The sequence below is a fragment of the Achroia grisella genome, unplaced genomic scaffold (assembly GCF_030625045.1).
Source record: "Achroia grisella isolate CSIRO2021 unplaced genomic scaffold, CSIRO_AGI_Agris_v1 utg1314, whole genome shotgun sequence".
Taxonomy (NCBI): domain Eukaryota; kingdom Metazoa; phylum Arthropoda; class Insecta; order Lepidoptera; family Pyralidae; genus Achroia; species Achroia grisella.
The window spans coordinates 138,633-162,524 of NW_026712619.1; the positions used below are offsets into that span (position 1 = coordinate 138,633).

The 23,892-nt window shown below is 36.4% G+C and overlaps 3 protein-coding genes and 1 non-coding gene across 5 annotated transcripts in view; 1 reads left to right on the forward strand and 3 right to left on the reverse strand.

Annotated features, from left to right (window-relative positions):
- The window catches only part of LOC131855137 (rho GTPase-activating protein Graf), a 44,324-nt gene extending 39,378 nt beyond the window's left edge, over window positions 1-4,946 (reverse strand). For both annotated transcript variants that reach the window (XM_059206383.1, XM_059206384.1), the window contains exon 1: window positions 4,517-4,946. In XM_059206383.1, the coding sequence (XP_059062366.1) occupies window positions 4,517-4,676 (160 nt within the window). In that variant the 5' untranslated portion in view covers window positions 4,677-4,946. The remainder of the gene's footprint in view (window positions 1-4,516) is intronic.
- Window positions 4,947-5,355: 409 nt separating this feature from the next.
- LOC131855178 (U4 spliceosomal RNA) lies at window positions 5,356-5,499 on the reverse strand. The gene has a single exon (XR_009358098.1). It is a non-coding gene; the product is annotated as a U4 spliceosomal RNA (small nuclear RNA).
- A 953-nt stretch (window positions 5,500-6,452) lies between these two features.
- LOC131855155 (zinc finger protein 330 homolog) lies at window positions 6,453-14,115 on the reverse strand. Its single transcript, XM_059206401.1, has 7 exons — window positions 13,768-14,115; window positions 13,098-13,248; window positions 12,722-12,833; window positions 7,960-8,079; window positions 7,650-7,826; window positions 7,168-7,263; window positions 6,453-6,668 (listed from the first exon to the last, which is right to left on the reverse strand). The coding sequence occupies exons 1-7, from the start codon at window positions 13,905-13,907 to the stop codon at window positions 6,547-6,549; spliced, it is 918 nt and encodes a 305-aa protein (XP_059062384.1). The 5' UTR covers window positions 13,908-14,115; the 3' UTR covers window positions 6,453-6,546.
- Window positions 14,116-14,357: 242 nt separating this feature from the next.
- LOC131855142 (lysoplasmalogenase-like protein TMEM86A) lies at window positions 14,358-18,655 on the forward strand. Its single transcript, XM_059206387.1, has 4 exons — window positions 14,358-14,617; window positions 15,730-15,905; window positions 16,632-17,037; window positions 17,478-18,655. The coding sequence occupies exons 1-4, from the start codon at window positions 14,597-14,599 to the stop codon at window positions 17,544-17,546; spliced, it is 672 nt and encodes a 223-aa protein (XP_059062370.1). The 5' UTR covers window positions 14,358-14,596; the 3' UTR covers window positions 17,547-18,655.
- The last annotated feature ends 5,237 nt before the right edge of the window (window positions 18,656-23,892 follow it).

Here is a 23,892-nt window from a genome sequence, read left to right on the forward strand (position 1 = left end):
CGTGTTTCCAGAAAGTTCGCGACTAACGGACGATATAGTAGTAAGGCAATGAGTGTCCCAGTGATATCATTATAATATTTTCTCGTTAAATTTTATTGTAATATACACAATTTCGCACTAAATAACGTGTTACCCCGTTACACATTTCTAATAATGAAAAACCTAGACCGACCCTGTTCACTTAATCTTACAAGATCTGACTTTAAAAATTACGATATCCTCATATAGCCTTTCATTTCCCCTTTCAATACTTTTTCGCATTAAAAAGTAGCCTTTCTCAGGGTCTACATTATCTGTCTACCAAATTTCAATTAAATCAGTTCAGTAGTTTTGGCGTGAAAGCGAGACAAACAGACAGACTGAGTTACTTTAGCATTTATAATATTTGTAAGAATATCGCTATTAAAAATAGCGGTTGGTGAAAGACGGGTGAAAATTTAGGCGTGTATGTATTTTCAATGTAACATTATAAATAAATAAAAAATTGTCCATAATACAAAAAAATATTTTTTCGGGGTAGGCCACCCCTATGACTTAAGGGTATAAAAAATAGATAACAACCCTACCTCAGACCTGGGAAGTATACATATCAAATTTCATCAAAATGTGGGAGAAATATGGCAACTAACACTGTGATACAAAATTTATATATAAGATATAGCGGAATTCTCATTAGGTAAAAGAGGGGTACATCGTAGAATACATGAGGTATATACCAGTAAATTAATTGTAGCTAAAATCAGTCTCATACATATAACGATTGAAATAAAAAATCGTATAGCCCGATTTTGATACGTACGAGTATAAACGTATCAAAATCAGGCTATACGTATAGCGCAGACGCGTTACAACATATCAAAAAAAATAGGCATGGAATGTAAAATAAACCATAACACAATAGGTATATACATTGGCACATAAGCCATATCTGCAGAGTGTCGGCTAACGATATTATACCTACACATTTACATTGAATCTTGAATCGTCCCTAATGAGGTACACGATACAGTTACCTACATATCTATTATATACATATCTTTGCAAAACAGATGTCATGTAGACTGAATTCACTGCCATCTATTTTCATGCTTTGTTACTAAGCACCCACTAGTAATCCGAACTGCTTCAGATCTAGCGACATCTAGCGGCTACGGTGGCGAAATAAAATAGCCCGAAGAATAGCCCGAGTTAGGAAGGAACCATTTTCTTGTATGGGATGGGGTATCTGTATGTAATATTATGTTATCTGTGTTGCTACGATCATTATGATTCTATATTTATGTACAGTCCTAATGTAGCACACTTGTGGATGTTACAAATATTTTAAACTATTATATGTACTTTGACAGTATGTATTAACCTAACTAGCTATAGCTGTACCCGCGACTTCGTCCGCGTGGAATTCAAGTTTATTTTTCTTAAATAAAAGTAGCCGAAGTTACTCCTTATTACATCTGCTACAGGAGCAGGTACGAGACATACGCTTCCACAACATAGTATTTTCCCTAACACTATCAAACAATAACATTTTGTTACCATAGCATGTTACCTCAAGTACCAGCAAAATAATCATTAAAATCTTGAAAATGCAAGGCATAACAAAATTTAAAATAGTAACACATAAGTTTCTTACTCATTCTTTATGAGACGAGTCTGTTTTCCAAATGAGTGTTAGAATAAAAATATAGGATTATTTAATAGTGCTTCTAAAATATTTATTCAAATAACGAATATTTCTTTAAAAGAAATACTTATTCTATAAATGCTTATTACTCTGTAAAATATTTTTTTTTTATAATACGATGGTAGCAATCAAACATACGACCCATCTGATGGTAAATGTCACTGTAGCCTATGAACGCCTGAAACACTTTGGAGACATAGTTTTATGGTATACTTAGCTGTTCAGACTCCTCTAAATCCCTTGGAATTCTAATTTTACATGTTTTGATTTATATTCCTGTCACAAGTGTATAATTTTATATGCCACCAGTTTTAGGGTTGTTTAATTCTTAAGGATATTTAACTGCCTGCTACATATATTGGACCTTCATTCATCCATTTCGATCCATTTTGAGTTTAAATTTAGTAGTCAACATTTGAAACAATTTGTCTTTACATTAAAGGCAAATTGTTTCAATAAATAATTTACAATGTAAATATTGATATATTATAGTAATTTCCCTAAGTAAAACACACCAGAGGAAACATATTTGGTCACACAAATTATAAATTTATATAATGGCCAATCAAATAATTCAAAACATCCAATTTATTTTCAACTCTACTGATTAGAAAACAGTGTTATGAAATGATATATGTAAATTAATAGCCATTACTTTCATTTGACAATATTTTTATGGATCTGTATTCATGTAACATTATTTATTGCTGTTTATGTTGACATAATTGTGTGTATTATGTAAATCAGTCATTAGTTTGCGATCACACTTTCCACCTGACCTTAAATGGCCGCCATGTACTGGCTACACATACATCCATGCATGTGCAATGTGTGTATATTACGAAAGTTGCACATGTGAATAATTATATCACATTACATGTTACATAACGCATGTGTTATGAATTAATACAGATTGACAGCTATATTCTTGCTGCGGCTTGCTAGGACTAGGTCTGTTCACAATTAAACATTAACAATGACATGCAAACAACTAAATAAATTAAACAAAATAAAATTGTAAAGGAGATCCTCAATTGCAAAGAACAATATAAATAGCGACTATGTAACCACCAACTGGCTGCAATTATTACAAAAACTTTGCCCCAAGCGACTAAAAAGAAGTGACATTATGTAATATTTGCAGTATTCGTAAGGAGCAGATCCTCCCGTTGGGTGGACACTCCATTCTTAGTTCCCACTCCTAAAAAATCTGGTCACAGTTCTAGGACTGATATATTACAATTTTTTAGATATATATATTTATCCCCTTAGGGGAGGAATTTATCAAAATCTTTTCTTAGGAGATGCCTACGTCAAAGTCTAAGCTTGATCGAGCAGTTTTAATATTGACAAAGTTTCATACAAACTTTTTTGATTTATATATATTTACATAACTATTTTTTACTATTTATATACCAGTGTATGGGTGTGATAAGTCTACTTCTATTGGCTAGGACCTATTTATTGAAAACTAGCAACCTGCTCTGTTGTATGAATAAATAAGTAACTTTACACAAAACATTAATAAATAAAACAAACATATTATGATGTATCGTAATTAGTTATAAGGTGTATTGTGTATGTAATTAATTTATTTTATTTAATTACTTAATATATTATTAAATATTGTAATCAAATTTATATTTTATAAATATCATTATTGTTGTTTACGCCGAAACGTAACTACTATTCACTCCAATTGTATATTATGACTTGCCATATATGTAAAGATGTTTTTTAAATTGTTCAATAAATGAAACTAAACTAAACTAAATTGTTATTGTTCTCTTGTAAATCAACTTCAGAAATCTTACTGTTAACAATGAACACTACATGAAAATGCACTCAGTAGTTTTTGAGATTATTGTGAACATACAAACAGTCACAGGGAAAGACTGCTTTATAATATGTACTAGCTACCCAACCCGGCTTTGCATGGGTGTACATGTATACATATATAACTTCCTCTAGAATCACTCTATCTATTAACAAAACCGCTTCAAAATGTTGCTGCATACTTTTAAATTTTAAAGCATAGATAAGGACAGACAGTCACAGTGACTTTATTTCATACTATGTAATGATAAAGAGGTACTATTTTTTTTCACCTGCATGCTAATTGAATTGACAACAATATTCCACTGTAAGGCAGGTAAATATTATTCAAATTCACAACAATATATGGACTCTATCCAATGAAAATAAAACATTCTAATTGAAGCACAGAGTAATAAGTCATGCATGAGTATGCGGGTCAATCCATAGAATATAGCTATGTCAATATTTTATGCCATATGTATAACATTAGATGTCCAAAATGCTACCTGTGTATGTAGATTAGTGTTGCACTTAAAATGTAGAGGCCGTGAGATGGATTGTCCTTCCAAATACATAAAATAACACTAAGAAACTATACCAATTTGGTGTTAGGTACAAAACCTTACATATCAATACCCAACATTCTCCTACTGAAGGTCTTTAGTTATACAAATTTCCTACACTCAAACTTAATATGGTACATACTTTTTTTTTTAATAAATGATGCAGTTTAGGTATTTCATTATAATGACATGTATTAGAAATCCCAAAGAGTGTAGTATAAACACTCTGTTTACTACTTCATTGCTGTAGTGTTACTTTATGTGGTCACTTTACAGAAGAAAATTAATGCAATGAAATTTCTAGACTGTGTATTAACAATATAACGTAAGAGAGTACCTACCAATAACATAAAGTTACATCGAATAGATAAGATTGAAGATAAGCACCGCAGATTGTGTTCATATGTAGGGGCTATAATACCTAACGTATAGTGCACAGCAAGCAACTCACGTTTGGCTGCCTGCACGACATCTTTAACTTCTTTGATGAGCTTCTTGATCTGATGGCTGGTACGGTCGAGCTCCTTCTCGTGGCGCTGCAAGTTGTCCCGAAACTGCGGGCTATCCGCCAGGCACTCGGTGAACTCGAGCGGCTGCAGACCCACGCCCATTGTCACCCACTCGCAGGCGCGCGCCTCTATCACGGTCACAAGCACTACACACCACCAACACTTTCACTGGCCGTGCCCGCCCTTCGAACGGTGCATCATCGCGCACCACACACTTCACAATATCACCGGACGGACACAATTATATTGCTCAATAGGATGTATATTTAATGCAGATTAATATAATAATAAAACGAATAAAAATACAATTATCAAAACACAGTCTAAGCGATATGTTACCCGTACTACACTAAACACAAACTAACAGAGTTACGACTGACATGACTGTTTCAACAATGTGACATTTAAAGATAAGTCGCCATCTGTACTTTAAATCTAGTAACTATGATTTTATTGTTTACGCATTGGCGAGAAACAGCCAAAAGGTACATTATAAAATGAACTTAATACTTGGTGTGTACCAATTGCTAAGTTTAGTTTTGTAATAGTAAACTAATCGTATAAAACTAAATCTTCTGTTACGTACAAGTGTGTACTGTGACAAGATCTCAAAGTAAAAGAGAGTACACCTGTACATTTCTTCTTCAATCTATTGCTGCTATTGCTATTACAATAGAAAACCTAAATCTAGAGCTTTAAAATCAGCTCACATAACTTTGTAGGTCCCTTTAACCTTTGTACACCTGAATATAGTAAATTCAAGTACAAATCTCTTCAGCGAAACTGTAAAGTACCTAGACAATGGCTCACATGACCTAAATGCGTTAAAATCTGGAGATATGAGAAATAGAAATAAGTTTTCAACTAACAATAATCGCACCTCGGATTCACCTCATTGGTTACGATATTGCCTCTGCGCAAAGAGATTAATATCATCTCGAAAAAATATACATTCCATTATTCTTTTAGTGCGAGGATTATATTTACAGAGGGCGCCTTATCAAATGATTAGAGCTTGATTAAATTCTTTTCTCGAGGATTTAGGGTTGCCAACTACACAGGGAAATTTTCACCGTGGCCAATATTTTGGATTTCAGTAGTCAAAATTTAAATATATTCAATATTCTTTAATTGTGCATGACAAAAGTTGACAACAATAACATTATCTCTTACCAATATAATTTATTTTCATCTGTTAATGTATTATATCAAATACAACAAAAACAGAAATAAGCAAACATATGTAAACACAGCACATAGCAAAATCTGGCAAAAGTGGCGCCACCATGTTATGATGTTTACAAAGAAATATGTTTGGCACATTATTGACAAATCGGTATTAAACTTGTAACAAAATATCAACTAACTTCGTCTGAGTCACGTTTTCACAGTTTTTGTTACATTTTTCATTACAGTTTCGCGCTCATTGGTAGCGTGATTATATAGCTTATGTCCTTGGTCTTTCTTGATAAATGGCCTATTCAACATTTAAAGAATTTTTAAAATTAACTCCATAGTACCGGAGATTACACCGAACCAACCTTGCACACTATCTCTCTATAATATTAATACCTAATAGTGACATCTATCCGCTTTGTCAGTTGCAGTATTTCATATCATTAGAAATTTCAAACATTAGGTTAAACAAATAATTGGTTTTGTTCAGATGATTTAGCATTGTCTATAATTTTAATATATTTTGAACTGCGAATACTGCTGGAAGATAATAGTATAATAGTATAGTAATAATAGTAAGTAGATGAAGCTGATCAGGTGACGAATTTAGTAGGAATTAATGCGGTCCTTATTCCAATACTAACAACTATCTCCCTCTAATAAATAATCGTATACGCCAGTTGTTAGGAAATCAGACACAGATAATTCAATTTAATTGTATATTTAAACATTCTGATGTATTTAGCTATGAACGCTATGTATGATTTTGCAGAGAAGGTTAACGCTGCTGGTGCGGTCACGGCTTCCCGGCGTCGGTCGGCGGTTCATCCTCATTGTCCGATTCCTCCTCTGAGTCGTCATCAGAGTCATCCTCCTCCGACTCGGAGTAGGACGAGTCGCCCGCCGCTCCATAGTCCGCTGCAAATCGTAAATATTTTTATTCTCAACTCCCACTAATATATAAGTGAATTTATTGCTAATATTAATTCAACATATCAAACACCTATAGAATTAATTTATTTGCAGCACAAGTTATGTGACATACTTGTATAGTAAATGGAAATTTCCAGGGCCGTAAAATACTTAATAAAAAAAATACTTGTAGTTTTTTTTTTCTATCCACTATTTATTCCATACCAAATAGTGTTTCCTTTACATCCCGGAACATTTGTATATTGCGTGGGTGTACTACTTTGCCGTTTTTTTTCAGTTTAGAAAGTACCTACTGCAGAAAATATCTGGCAGGATAATCACTGTTTTAAATTCTGAATTGTTAATATAACACAGCTGATCATCTAAAAATAATACCACAACTTTTAAAACAGGATTATATCTTATAGGCTTTTTCACTGGTACTGTTCAAGAGTATGCTACAGTGACTACTGTCTGGATCAACTGGATCAACAAACATACACACCTGCATGGGATCCAGAGGCGTAGGAGGCGTAGTAGTCGTCGTCGTCGTCGTCGGCGGCATGCGCGGTGCCCTGCCGGCCGTACCGGTGCGAGCGGGCTGCGGGCAACAGTATACAATGACATAATTTTTGCGGCCTCTTTGGACAGGACCGCTTGCTGGCCGCTTATAAGACGTGACTAGGACAGACGGAACAACTGACGGGACATATACGACAGAGAAAAAAACGGACGACAAGATCTTCTTTAATTAACGACGACATTCTTAATGGGCGGCCGACCAGCAGACCATTCAATAATGTTTAAAAAAAATCTTATTGTCCAATTTTATTTAACAGAACCTTTAAAGTATTTGATCAAACACAATAAAGAAATGTGTTGTTTGCTTATTACGCAAATCTAGTGCAATTGCTTATAAGAGCTATGACTTATAGGTGTTGACACTGGATTATGTTAATTATTAATGAGTGTGTGGTGTGTACTGACTGGACATGCTGAGGTCGGCAGTGAGCTGCGTGGGGTAGGCGCAGCGCGGGCAGGGCGGGGCTGCGCCCCTCGAGCCGCCGGAGCCGCCGCGCACGCCGCGCCGCCGCACATGCTCCTCGCAGAAGCATGTCTTGCAACGCAAGCACGAGTATTGCCCGAGTCTGTTGCATGACTGACCTGGAAAACAAAATTTTATTTTTGGTTTATTTGTACACTATAATATACACTTATTGTAGTACATTTGTTATTATTAGTAATAATTATTTTTTGTTTATTTTCTATTAATATTAAATTCATATTAGTGACTCACACTTGTAATTCTCCGACTCTAGAACTTGGCAGGAAGCTTGATGCTCAAACTGGTCATCTTCACATAGAAAACCACGACAGAAGCAACACTGGAACACGCGCCCGCCGTGTTCCCAGACACCTTTAAGAACAGATTTAAAAAAATATATTTCTCATTTACATAATATTTTTAGGGCAGTAAACTCCTCGAGTGGCGACCTCGGCGCGGAAGACATAGCCGATGTGTTGTATAACAATAATTGTGTGTCTTTTATTGTCACCCTCAATATAACTTTTTATCAAAAAAGTCAAATATGTAGGGTACTAAAATATAATCATTCCATGTAAGCCTCAATACAAGCAGTCATATTAAAAAACATGTTTCTAAAATATAAATGTGTTTTAATCCATAATATTGGCGACGAGTGATAAATTTATAGTGATAATAAATGTACAAACATGCAAGCAATTAAATTCCACGAGTACCGACCCGGGAATGAAGATTTTAGTCACTACATAGATAGGCTAAATTATTGTTTTGTGGCAAATGGAATTTGCGACGATAATGTGAAACTTGCTAATTTCTATACAATTTGTGGCTCTGAGGTGTTTGAAACGGTGCTAGCTTTGATAATACCAAGAAAATCACATGAAGTCAGTTTTAACTATGTGGTTGGTACAAAACATTATACATCTAAATCTAATGAAATCACCATGTCCTACAAATTTTACAACCGCAACCAAAGGGAAGGCGAAAAGGCGCTCGATTACTTAACAGAATTGAGGAAAATAGCTGCACATTGTAACTTTAGTAATTTGGAACGAAATCTTCGCGATCGTTTAGTATGTGGGATGCAAGATGAGAAATTGAAATTTGAGTTACTGAAACGAGACAACTTAACATACAAGGAAGTGGTGGATTGTCTAACAGCAGCAGAAACAGCACATCGTGACGTCACAATGATGCGTGCAGTGCAGCCGACCCCAAGTACATCCAGTTCAACATTTGAACCAATGGATATTGGTGCCATACGTGACAAAAATACCACCAATAATAGATATAGATTCTGTTATCGATGTGGTGATAAACATAGTGGTACATGTCGACATGTGAACTCTAAATGCAATTTTTGTCAAAAAATTGGGCATTTAGAGAAAATTTGTACACAGAAACGTAAAAATCAGAATATCCGTTACACAACTGAGGAAGATTCGAATATTCAGAATAATGATTCACTTAACGGTATATATTGTGTGAATGATATAAATAATCTACAGAGAATACCGCCTATACAGGTTGATGTCTTATTGAATGGTTGCGAGACAAAAATGGAAATAGATTCGGGGGCATCATATTCAATAATAAATGTAAATACATTTGAAAAATTGCCTAAATACTTAAGGAATAAGTTACAACCAATGATTCTACGGTTATCAACATGGACAAATACATCACTGCACTTACTAGGACAATTAGATGTTAATGTGACATATAATAATAAGCAATGTCCATTAACAGTTATTGTTGCTAAAGGAAAAGGCCCTAATTTGTTGGGTCGGAACTGGTTTCAACCTCTAAATATTTCTATAAATAATATAAATTTAATAGAGCATGAGGGCATACAGTGTGAAGACTTACTAAATAAATATAAAAATATTTTTTCACATGGCTTAGGTACTTACAAAGGAGAGCCTGTAGCAATACATTTAGTGCCAGGAGCTGTCCCTAAATTTATAAAGGCGAGACCAGTACCATATGCTCTGAAAGATCGCGTAGAACAAGAGATAGACAATTTGGTCAAAGACGGTATATTGAAACCCATACCGTATTCAGAATGGACAACTCCCGTAGTACCCATTGTAAAAAAAGATGGCAGCATTAGATTGTGTGGTGATTACCGAAGCACAGTGAATCAAGCTACAGAATCGGATACATACCCGATGCCGACTGCTAATGAAATTTTTGCGCTCCTGGCAGGAGGACGATTTTTTACAACTTTGGACCTGGATCGAGCGTACACACAGGTGCCAGTTGATGAACAGACATCAAAACTACTGACATTAAATACAACCAAAGGTCTGTTTTCAGTACATAGACTAGCATTTGGTGTTAAAGCCAGCCCAGGTATTTTCCAGCGAGCAATGACAGCATTACTTGCAGATGTCCCAGGAGTTGCTGTTCTGCTCGATGACATTATTATTACTGGTCATACACTAGAGGAAATGAAAACTCGACTGAATATAGTTCTGCAACGTTTAACAAACAAGGGACTAAAGCTTAATCAAAACAAGTGTAAGTTTGCAAAGACGCAAGTTGAATTCTTGGGATTTCTAATAGATGCCGAGGGTATACACCCTGCAAAAAGCAAAATTAATGCAATAATAAACACGCCACCTCCAAGGAATGTTCAGCAACTTCAAGCATTCCTTGGATTATATAATTTTTATGAACGCTTTGTACCTCACAAGGCAACAGTTTTGGAGCCACTACATAGATTGTTGGACCAAAAGAAGGATTGGAAATGGAGTAAAGAGGAACAACAATCTTTTAATACCGCAAAAAGTCTACTTGCAAATGATGTCTGTCTTACACACTATGACACAAAGAAGAAACTGATTTTAACTTGTGATTCATCAGACTATGGGGTAGGAGCCGTTCTGGCACATATTATGGATAATGGTGATGAGAAACCAATAGCTATGGGATCAAGAACACTACACCCACATGAAAGACGATATTCTCAATTAGATAAAGAGGCCACGGCAATTCTGTTTGGGATTAAAAAATTCAACAATTATTTGATGGGTCGTCGATTACAATTATAACGGACAATAAACCGCTTCTGGGAATATTTGGGACTAAGAAGAAGATACCAGATATTCTTTCACCACGATTGACTCGTATATGTTTGACCTTAGCAGCACATGATTACGAAATTGAATATAAACGTGGTAAGGAAATTAGTAATGCTGATGGACTTAGCCGCTGGCCAATGCCAGTATCATCTCAAGATATTGATACTCCAGGGGAGGTTCTCTTAATAGCAGAAACACCACACGACTTGCCATTTGGTCCAAAAGACATTGAAAGAGCAACTTCTGGAGATCCAACTCTCCATAGAGTAAAATGGTTCATTTTGAAAGGGTGGCCAGCCCGAATTACAGATAAAGAGTTACATACATATTGGTTACATCGCTTGGAGTTGAGTATACAAGATGGCTGTATTTTACTGGGAAGTCGTGTGGTATTACCAAATAAACTTAGAGAGGACATGTTAAAACTATTACACCAAACTCATAATGGTATAGTACATACTAAAGCTCTGGCTAGGAGTTATGTATGGTGGCCACAAATGGACAGAGATATAGAGAAGATGATCAGCAACTGCCATTCCTGTTTAGAAAATAGAAATATGCCAACAAGATCATCACATGAATGGATTATGCCTGCTAGACCATGGTCCCGTATTCATGTTGATTTTGCAGGACCTTTTCAAAATAAAATATTTTTGATAGTAGTAGACTCATATTCAAAATGGCCTGAGGTTCACATTGTAAATTCTATGGCATCTAGCATTGTTATCAAACATTTACGATATATCTTTGCGCAACACGGGCTTTGTGAAACATTGGTATCAGATAATGGTACATCTTTCGTGTCAAAGGATTTTGAGGACTTTTTAGTGGCTAACAAAATAAAACACATTAGGACAGCGCCATATCATCCCGCCACCAACGGGCAGGCCGAGAGAATGGTTCAAACTTTAAAAAATAAACTAAAAAAGATGACAGATGTACCTTGGGAAGTAAAATTACCAAGAATTTTGCTGACATTACGTAGTACGCCTTGCACATCAACTAAGAGAAGTCCAGCCGAATTATTGATGAATAGACAGCTGCGGACTTTATTAGACACTGTTCACCCAAATATCAATCATTACAGAAAGACAGAAAATCAGATTATACATAATGCAAATAGGAAGAATCGTGAAACTCAAGTTGGAAAGAAAGTAATGTACAGGAACTATGCAGAAGGAGAAAAGTGGAAATCTGGAACAATAATAGGGAAGGAGGGTCCTTCTAGCTATAGAATAGAAACAGAAAATGGAGAGTGTATGCATAGACACATAGATCAATTGGTAACACTTAAGGACACAGAGACAGAAGAGTTAAGAACACAGGGGACAGAAAGTGAAATACAAGAACAGGATGCAGAAGTGGAGCAGGAATTGACAAATGAAAACTTAGGTGAAGATCAGACATGGGAAACAGTGCAGGAGCAAGATATAATTGAGATACCCAGTTGTGACCAATGGGCGGACATGCTGGGAATACCATCAACATCAAATGTGGGAAAGATAAGAAACAAACCCAAAGGACATTCTAAACTCCCTTATGATAGATTGTAAATAGGATAACCATATATTGTTGATTTTTTTCAAGAGTTTGTTAATATTAGTGTTAAGCTTGAGGGAAAGGTATGTTGTATAACAATAATTGTGTGTGTCTTTTATTGTCACCCTCAATATAACTTTTTATCAAAAAAGTCAAATATGTAGGGTACTAAAATATAATCATTCCATGTAAGCCTCAATACAAGCAGTCATATTAAAAAACATGTTTCTAAAATATAAATGTGTTTTAATCCATAATACGATGGATGCGAGCAGCACAGGACCGATAGTCATGGATATCTCTGTGGGAGACCTTTGTTCTACAGTGGACGTTTTCCGGGCTGAGATGATGATATTTTTTATGAATGGTTTACAATTTCATATTCTTACCCCGTTCACATTCAAGGCACACAGCATCAATGAGTGGACAGGTGCATGCGTGCGCTGTCAAACACTTGCGGCCGTGGCACACCCATGCCTCACAAAAGTCGCAAATAGCTCCCTGAAACCATTAGCAACACTTACAATGCAATTATTACAGATGACTCAGACACCAAACAAAATTATGTAAATACATTATATCTGAATACAGCAGTCTTATGGATAAAAGCCAATTTGTAATAATTAAAAATATAGCCAAACATGTAAAACTTTATCCCTATTACTTTTAATTGAGTTAATTTAGTTATTATTCACATGGAAGTGGCAGAGCATGAATGGAGAACTTGTGCAGTGCCTCTATTGATATGAAAGGAATCATACATACCACCATGCCTAGACCCGTTGTGAAGACACCGGGATGCCTAATGACACAGTCTCCAGACTTCAGCATACATTTAATTTTGCCACAGTGAGCACACGCTGGCAATCTCTGCAAGGCTTGGCAGAAGTAGCAAAATGCTCGGTTCTTTTGCTTCCTGTTGGACAATACTATATTAAATACATGTTGACACAAAACAGTTTTGTATTACAGTATTACACTGTCCACATTATACTGACAATTACAGCAATGTATTAATGTATAAGTTATTGTTAAATTGACTAAGATAAATAAAATGTACATTAAATTGAGGAGTGATGTCTGAAATAGTTTACACCAGCAAAATATAACTAAGCAGAAAGAACTTGTTACCTTTCTACTTAGGTTAATTATATTTTATATTACATGTAAATTTTTTAAAATTAATCCAGCACTTATTTCTAGAACCTATTAAAATCTCACTACCATCACACCCCCGTTTCCTCCTCAAATCCTCTGAATACTAAGCAAAACTGGTTATAGGCTGAGTTTACAATCAACCTATATGAAGAAAAAAGGAATATCCTGTTAGGAGACTTACTGCAAAGGTTCATTTTTATTCGAAACATAAATCATAGCTCAGCCTGTTCAGAATATTAGACCAGGCTACATCAAAATTTCTTTGCGGTAAACTTACTTTTGACACTTGTCACAGTCCATGGGCAAGTTGCATGGGTGCTGCGCTAGATCCACGTTGTCACGAGCATTGCGGATCTCCTTCTGCCTTTGTCTTTGCTTTTCAGCTTTTTTCCGCTGTCCCGTTTTCTTCTTAGGCATATTGGGTATCTATTTACTTAGTTAAAAATATAAAAAAATTGGTTTCCCCAGTCAATTATGTTCTAATTGCTTAATCAGAATCTTTTAACCAAGAATCTACGAGTGATTTTAATAAAAGTCTAGTAACAGGCTGTGTGAGACACAGACCATATAATACTTTGCAACAAAAAGAATGAACGTATAAAATTAATTCTTTAAGAAATCCCGAAAGTGTTATAGGACTTTTTGACGTTTTTATAACAATTTCTTTCATACATATTTGACAGCAGTCCATAGATTAGTAAAATAGTTATAAAATCACAGATAGAAAATTATCACGCATATGAAGACAACATGACAGTGTACACGCGCCATTACTCTATCCACGTCAAAATAAAAGATGCAACTGATCTGTGGTAGCCATGTGAATTATCTATAAAAGTCTCTATATTTTGCAATATTTGTCTAATCTTTGTTGTTTTTGTTTGTATTCTTTACCGAAATCAACCGATTATAAAGATAGTGAATTCTGCATGCTTTTTATCTTGAAATCAAATTAAAACGAATAAACGGTTCATTGTTTGATATTTGTTTACATGATCTCATCTAATAAATTTGGTATTTAAATGTGCGCAGTTTGCGTAGTTTGCAATTAGCAGGTGGACATTTGTAGTGAATTAAAGTTTCATATCCACTCCAGACAACGCAAAATGATCTCCCCGTCTGATCTGGTTAGTTTATTACACTTATTATTTGTTTGAAATATTTTTTACTTAAACAATATATAAAATATATTATTTTTACATTAATCATATAAATCATTTATCTAAAATGTATTAAAATACTTATAATTGAAAAGTCCAATTAAGTTTAGTCTCAAACTACGGAGAACTGTGATTATTAAACAATTAATTATAATTCATAATTTTCTAAAATTACATGATATAGTTATCATTTTCATAGTGTTAAACCTATATCATCAGTATATCAGAAATTTTATGAACTTTGACTAAAGTAAGCCAACCTCCTGAATATTTTTAGTACAGTTATTAAACATTGTAGGCACAAAGTAGCTCTTGTTTCTTATTTATTTGTTTATGATTTCAATTCCCATGATAAAAGTATTTGTATTTGTCCAGACTGTAGAACTAATTGCTCTAAGAATCATAGCTCTGTAAGCCGTAATACACATTGTAAATTATACTATGTATTTTATTTATTTATTGACTGACATAATGTTTTCAGAGCACACAGATTAATTAAATTTGCTTTAAAAACACTATAGTAAATTGTCAGGTAATTATTCTGACCAACTTATGAGAACCTAATTACTATCCGCGTGTGGAAACTATTTTTTATGTTACAAAAATAAAGTACTTAAATAGATTCTCCAAAATGCCTCCAAATTGTGCAATGTATTCTAATATGATTGATATAAATTACTCCATCTCTAAATTACTTTATTAATTTTTCATATAATAGTAAACAAGTAGATAAATATGTGTGTATGTATGAATTTGTATTGATCATGTTAGGTGTTGTCTTTTGGTGGACTCTGTTACTTTGTAAAAAACACTTACATAATTCTACAATTATACATAATAATGAAACAATGTTATGGTGTAGAATTGTAATTTTTAATGACTATGGTGTATTAAGTACAGTATATTGTATATTAACAATTTGAATATAAAGAGAACTTAAGATTACTTCTGGCAAAAGACATATATTATAAAGGAAAAAAGGTATTTAAAATGTATATATAAAAAAAGTATAAAATGGTGCATTATGCACAGTACTCAATATTTGTTTGTGTGGTTGAGTTGTGTTTGTGTAATGTTAGATGAGCCGCGTGGGCGTGGGCGGGCGGCTGGTGCCGTTCTTCAAGGCGGTGTGCGTGTACTTCGTGGCGGGCTGCGGCGCCACGCCCTCCGCCGCCGCCGTCGCCGCCAAGTGCGCGCCAATCCTCTGTCTTCTCCTGTTCGTGTTGCTGCACCACGGCTCCGCCATTAAACCTCAGTGAGTACCCAGTACATCAATGACATGACATTAAAGGCACTGTCAACACTGTGGGCCATCCATTATTTACTCAAATACACAAAGTAAGTAAAAGAACGACTCTCTATACAGGTGCGGATCATGAATTTGTGGGGTCTTGGGTTAAATCTACTTAGGGGCCTACCTACCGTATCTAATCATATTACTCAACTAGAAAATACACAGACCAAAAACAAGCGACCAGAAATTTCCCGTTCCTTTCGATAGATTTCGCGCACTTGCATGGATTGATTGATCTCAGGGTTGCCAACCTTATGATGGGTCTTTTAACATTCTAGATATTTTTTATATTTTAAATATCGTGTCAATGGGGACCTTTTTTATCTTCGGGGCTTGTAGCCCAAAAAGCCCTTAGGTAGATCTTTCCCTGTCTTTATATTACGTTAGTAGTTGTATCATATTACAAGGCTGCTAGGCTAGTTTGCCGACTAAGGGAAAGCTAATGGGAGCCCTTTGCCGACGCACTGTTGATGTGCGTCGGCAGAGGGCTTCCTTAAACTTACACGCCGGTCCCAAATCTCGGAAATTGCTCGGAGTTTCCCTTTCTGTGACACGAAGCCATCGAACGTTAAAAAGTTCATCTTTTTATAATCACGACGGCTCGTTTTCTCATCCGAGCGACACTTGGAAACGTGCTCGAACCGCTTCGAGACGGCGCGGAGTGGTACAGTGTGCGGCCGCGGTCAGGGGGCGGTACGCGCGGCGCATCGCGGCGGGGCTGGCGCTGTCGGCGCTGGGCGACGCGCTGCTGGTGTGGCCGCAGCAGCTGGTGGGCGGGATGGCGGCGTTCGCGGCGGCGCACGTGGCGTACGTGGCGGCGTTCGGGCTGCGCGCGGACGCGCCGGCGCTGGCGGCGCTGAGCTACGCGGGCACGGCGCGGTACGTGGCGCTGCTGCGGCCGGGCGGCGCGCTGCGGGCGCTGGTGCCGCTGTACGCGGCGCTGCTGGCCACCACCGCGTGGCGCGCCGCCGCCGCCGCCGCCGCGCGCCGCTCGCGCCCGCGGCTGGCCGGCGCGGCGGGCGCGCTGCTGTTCCTCGTGTCCGACGCCGTGCTCGGGTACACGCTGTTCGCGGGGCCCGTGCCGCACCACCAGGTACGCTACACCCTCCACTCTCACACGTACTCGGCGATCGAATCAGACTATCGTCGTTCATGTAGGTCTATTGCGATCTTATCTAGTCTAGTCTAGACTCGACTAGTCTACCGTCAGTTCGGAGTTACTTGGAGTTAAAAACTGACAATTGATTCATCTCTTATTCTTTTCGAATGCATGATTAGAAAAATATAGATTCATTTTTAAATTCATAATAGTGAGAATATAGTGACCGTCAGCATATGCTATTGCGTTTTTGTCAAAAGAAAATAATTTACCAGACCAGTCCTCACAAACGGCACCATTACGAGTAATAATCATTACAATCAGATCCACACGTTTTCTGCGCTGATTTGAGCGGCTTTGTTGTACACCAGCATAATTTGATTGAATAAAAATAAAATTTATGCGATGTTTGTCTAATTGGCGACATGCGACAGGTGCTGATTATGTCGACGTACTACCTGGGTCAACTGGGCATCGCGGTGAGTGCGCTGGAGGCACACTAGCGGCGCCCGTCCGGAGCCCCCGGAGCCCCCGGCCTCCCCGGCGCGGCGACGTCTTCCTGGGCGAAGAGTCCGCGCAGACGCCCGGCTCGGAACCCTATCGCTACTTCTCAATCGTAATCTGAACGTAACTGATCTGTGCAATGTTACCACGTAGGTGACTGTAGACGTGTACTCGTAGGGCTAACTTTAGTTTAAGCTTAAATTGGTTATATATAAATCTTCCTTTCTTAGACTTAGTACAATCGGTGTACGTACGTATATATAGGTGTACAAAAATGACCGCAGGAATAACCAAGAGCCGGGTAGAAGTGACTCTGACCTATACGCTCGACGCAGTTAAATTAAACTCATCATTCAGTTCAGTTAGCGAGCGGTTGACTCGATAATGACGAATTTATGACCATCTAAGTGAACGTACCATTGTGGTTACTACATACATTAAAAAAACATTGTGGCAACCCTACTTTACAGCGCAACAATAACACACTAGACCGGTGTTTACCAATTAGTGGTACGCGTACCCCCAGCGGTACGTGAAGTTGCATCAAGGTACGTACGGCTATCAGTAGAGCAAATATATACACACACTCAAAAACTTTCACATTTATAAGCTTAACTGTAAGTTTATATTCTGTTAATTAAATAAATAAATAAAATAATATTAGTGTGATTGCTACAATAAGGAATACGCAAGGTGTGAGGTCTTTTTTGAAGTGGTGCGCAGCAAAAACTAATTGGGATCCATAATCATCTGAGGGGAACAAATATAAATGTAGTGGCAATCAGCGCAGATCCGTGGGTCACTTCTCACCAGCTCTTCGTTATGGCCATGTCGTCATAGACACCAGCTTACATAGAACGATTCCCGTGTAAGTAGGGTGTATATTTATTGTTCAGGGACGAGGTCTGCGCAAGTATCTGTGATATGTGCTCGGTTACTATGTCTTCTAATTAGATATTTTAAAATGGTTTGCTTTATCGGGTCACCGTGTTCCATAGAAGAAAGAGGGAAATAATCTTATTGCGCAAGTGCCAAAGTGTGCTAATATTCCGGCTCTGAATACACGAAGATGCGTGCGTGGGGTCCAGTACCCGCGGGGTGATCACACGTAGTTACACACATAGTATAGCTATATTACTGTAAAGTTTCATCAAAATCCGTTCAGTAGTTTTTGCGTGAAAGAGTAACAAACAACCATCAATAGTCACAAACTTTTACGTTTATAATAATAAGATATTGCGCACTAGATACCCGGCACGGTTTGGCTGTGGTTGCGAATGTTTAATTTCTTGAAAAAATAAAACAGCACGTGGATTTTGTAATTTTCTGGAAGTTAAAGATTTTTAAATACTTGAGTTGATTTCATATATAATGTTTGGTTACAACTCATATACCGCATGTGTTCCAAAGCGGGCAGGTCTTAGATGGAATATCTTCAAGCGGTGGGGCATGTACCCCCTGCTGGACCCTCACATCTCAGATTAATATGTGTTCCTCCACGGGTGACTGACAAGACTGACACCATATATTTTTGTACTGGCTTCGTTTACTCGTTCTGCAGCAGTCGGACGCAAATCTTTTAATACATCACGTGTATCTCATCACAGAATATTACATCTGTTGGTCGCATGTATATAATTAAACGAACCTTAACTAATACATTGTCGTCTCCATATCTTTATATTTGTATGAACGGTAAAAATGTGAAACCTTCGATGTAAATGGCGAATAGAAACATAGAAAATTATATAGAATCTGTTATCACACTGTTAGATGCCACCATAGATTAAAAATAGTTGTTATTCACAAAATATTGAGGTTTTTAGATTTTGCAGTGAAGTTTAAATCTCCAATCAGACTAACTATTGTTTGAGTGAATGTAGAAGTATTGGGAAAACGCGCTAAATAGTCATTCAGTTGTCAGCATTCCATTCATTCTAATATAATAAGAGACGCCATGTTCATATTTTAAAATCCATTTTATTGTAAGTAGCCAACGGTTCGAAATAATTCATTTTACACGTACAGTGATAGGCAGCACGTCGCAATATATTCGTGAGTAAGCTGAGGTATTCATAAGCGGCCTCAATCATTTTATATTACTTGTCAATTTGGGTCAAGAATTTCAATGCATTTGATGTTGTAGATATTAAATAATATACGTTTTTTATTATTGTAGTAGTAAATATATTTATATATACAATGTACGTGCTTATTACTCTATTCATACTACTCGGACATTTCCGCGCCGTGTCGCCCGCGCTGCGGGGGAGTACTTTTTGGATGTAACGATCTTGTTAGTGTGGAATCTCTACAGGTGTAGTGTTAGTGTTTTTAGTGCAGTAGGTAGGTGCACACTATAGTAGTTACCACTAAAATATATTTTGTAATGTGTACATCGGACAAACATATCTCTTAATAATACCACGATGAACGGTCGCCGCTCACTGCGAACTAGGTGGGTAGGGTGTTTGTTTCGTGGTAGTAGTAATATGTTGTAACTCGTACTTCCACGGCACGTCATTAGAGCTGCTCTCGGAGTTAGCGATCGTCAGACGACGAAACATGTTACGCTCTAATGTATTCTTCCTAATAAACGAAGCATTTGTAATTGTAAAATATTTTCTGTCTTAATACTCGCACCTAAGGTCGTATGTCACTTGCGTTGTTTGTTAGTCGTTAACTGTCTTTACACGACACGTTTTTCACGAAATTTAGCGCGGGAAAGTCAGCGCGTGCAATCGATTCATGTCAATTACTTTTTTTTTTACATTTTTTTATAATTCACAGTTTTTTATCCAATTTTTAAACGTTCATTATTTATCAATAACTCTATAATTATCTCCCTTTTTATTTTCATATTTGTTCACAAGTCAGATCAGCCATTTTTCAATGATGATTAAAAAAAGGAGCTAAAGAACACGAAAAATCATACGTGAGCTGCACCTTGAAGAACGTGAACTGGCGCACACACATACACATTATTTCGTGTGCGAAATTCGTTTCACGTCTGAAATTTCGTACGTGTAAAGACAGTTATTAACATAGATTTAGAATGTTATTGACAACAATATCTCGGGAACATTAGTGATGTAGTGTAGGTAGGTGCACTAGTAGCACACCGCTCCCGGTCCCGGCGATCCGGATACAATCTGGTCGCGGGGTTCCTTCCCGGGAGCAGTAGAACTCGGTAGTGTGGGTGGGTAGCCATTAGGTGATTGTTAGATTATGTATTTTAGAAATTATTATTACATGTTATATTGTGTATTGAACACATACTATTTTATTAAATGTTTATACATATTACTCCAGTGTAATTATACATGTACTGTATAATAAATCAAGAGAATTTATTACCGTGTTTTCTTTCGTAATGTCTCTCCAAAATTATATGTCCGATGATATGGTTGGCGCCGCCAATTTAGCGGTTACTAATGTGCCTAACATTGGCTGAAATGAAAAAAATAAATTAACTACTGTTCCTGTACTGTACTATGATGTGATATAACCAAGAATAAATTATTTTCACTGCTGGACAGTTGCTAAAAATCTCAAAAATATTACAAGTTCATCTTGACTTACAGAAGCTGCTAAAATGTCCTACATGAATAAATGATATGTGATTTTGATGCCTGTAATTGTATACACGTGGGCGACCCTTGACGAAGTACTGTTATTTTCTTTACAGCAGTCATACGATACTACCATCAAGAATGAGAATAATATTATATAATCACATTATCAATATATATCATACTAGCTTTTGCTAGCGGCTTCGCTTCGCGTTAAATTATCCCTCTAGGGATGGAATTTATCAAACTCCTTTCTTAGCCTACGTCATAGTAGCTTTATGCATGCAAAGTCTCAGCCCGATCGGTTTAAAATTGACGAAGTTTCATACAAACTTTCATCCCCTATTTTATCCCCTTGGGGGTAGAATTAATCAAAATCCTTTCTTAGCGGATGCCTACGTCATGACATCTACCTGCATGCCAAATTTCAGCCCGATCCGTCCAGTGGTTTGGGCTGTGCGTTGATAGATCACCATGTCAGTCACCTTGGAGTTATATATATTTAGATTAATTTTTATCAGAATAAACGATTTGTATGTTAAGGTCTATTCAATAGTATATAAACGTTCAAACATGTCTGCAAATATTCCAATATTCAAATAATATGAATAATTAACATTTGTAGAAAAAAAACACGACATAGTATAAAAATATTTATTTAAATATAACTTATATAATCTTAATTACAATAACAACGATCATGTAAGACCCGCGCACACAATGGACGTTCTACTGGCGTATATATTTGTTCCACATATTGTTATACATACAATTTGTCGTATAACGAACACTTGGATGAGACTATTGTCAGAAGCGTAGCGTGCCCCGTATAAAAATTTGTTTGGAGGCCCTTATGAAAGGTAAAAATTACAAAAGAAAAAAAATTGCATAAAATTAAAAGAAATATTTATTCATCATAATTATTTATCTGTTACTTTTCCCTTTTTTTGTAAAAAAATGTCCTTGCCTTTATCGGCAAAATCATTTATTAAATAATTTATAGCTGGCGCGGAAAAAAAAAATTGCTTTTATTTACTTTTGTCATTTGTGAAATAAAAAAAATGTGGTAAGTTAATTTTTGCTTACGCATTTTGGGGGTCCCGTACAATTGATACGGCAGATACGGGGGTAGCTACGGCCCTGACTATTGTATCGTGTTCTCAACACTATGAAACTAAACTTTGTCCACTACATGCGCAGGCTCCTATGATCTTAAATTCAGCGTGCAACATGTTACTTCCACGCTCCGCAGCTCTCAACAGTGTCCAGCAAAACAAAGTTGCAATTGCACATATACTTATTAAGTAACGGCAGGTGGAACTTCGGCCCGACCTTGTGTGTAACATCGCGATTTAAATGTACATAGCTATATTTACATCATACAATACAATTCGACTCAGCCGTGTGCCGACTCTAGCCTATACAACATATAGTGATTCACTCTTATCGCCCACTCATTCAATTTCATTAAGGGGTCATGTTATTTATAGTACATCTGTACAATATAACGACGCGGGAGATTCGGAGGGGAGTTATTGCAGAACCACTGCTACCGGATCATAATTCTGAATTGGAAGTTTTTTTTTTCGGACTACTCTAATGTTGTTGTCCGCAGCTGGCCTTTACAGCTTCGCCGGACGATAGGGGGCGAGTGCAGATGGCACTCCAAACCAAAGGAAGGACTTACGCAGCGGCTGAACAAGACTCAATAATAAATTTATATTCATTGTATATAATCACTATGTTATTGAACTCGTCTAAAATTATGTAATACAAGAGTACAACTTACATTGAAGTCTTTAAATAATTTCGTTAGCAAAAAGCTCTTTAAATAATTTCGTTAGAGTGATATTTTTCTCGATTGATCGTATCATATAGATACAATTTCCAAAGAAACAGAAATAATATATAATCTAACTTAATATAAGCACTTGAGTGGTAATATTTTTTTTATTCTACGTAATCGTTCAGAACGCGGACTTATCACAAGAAGCATGTGCAAGACCCTTACGTGTTGCCTTTTTTACATACATTGTGTTATAAGTAAATACACGTTAACAGGGACGCATGTGGCAATCAACATATAAACCGCTACGCACTCATTCTTTGTGCAATCAGATAATATTGTCAGAACTATGAATTTTATGTTACATTTTTTACTATTATCATCATTTATATATATTTTTATATTATCATTTATATATCATAGAGATCATACCGTCAATACATTTAATTTTATATTTTACACGATGTTTGTAAAATTATCATGACGAGACATCACGCAATTGCGTGATATCTCGTTACTACGTAACTATACAAAAATACTCTACACGTATGTTTGTATGAACTGCGCAAAATATACATTGCGTATTTGTGTCTAGTTCTACGAACGTCTGTCGGTGACATTTACGCTTTATACATTTCGCCCTTCAAAACTAACATTCGTCCGATAGTGTCGCATTCAAGACAATAATCTGCAAATCTCTTTGTTTCATTATTACTTACACATAAAGTCATTAACATTTCCGGATTTGAAGGATTATTATCAGCAGGTTTAAGGTTTATTATTGTCTGCACATGTTTTTAATAAATTAACTATACTGATAACAATCAGCACTGCTTTCAGTTGTAACAAACGTAATTTGTTTTCTCGTAGATAACGTATTTCCGTAATTCATATTACATGCGTTGTATAGACATATTTCGTATCTTTGTCTATCACCGCTCGTCCTTTATGTAAGCCTAGTACATTTTGCCCTTTAAAATTAATATT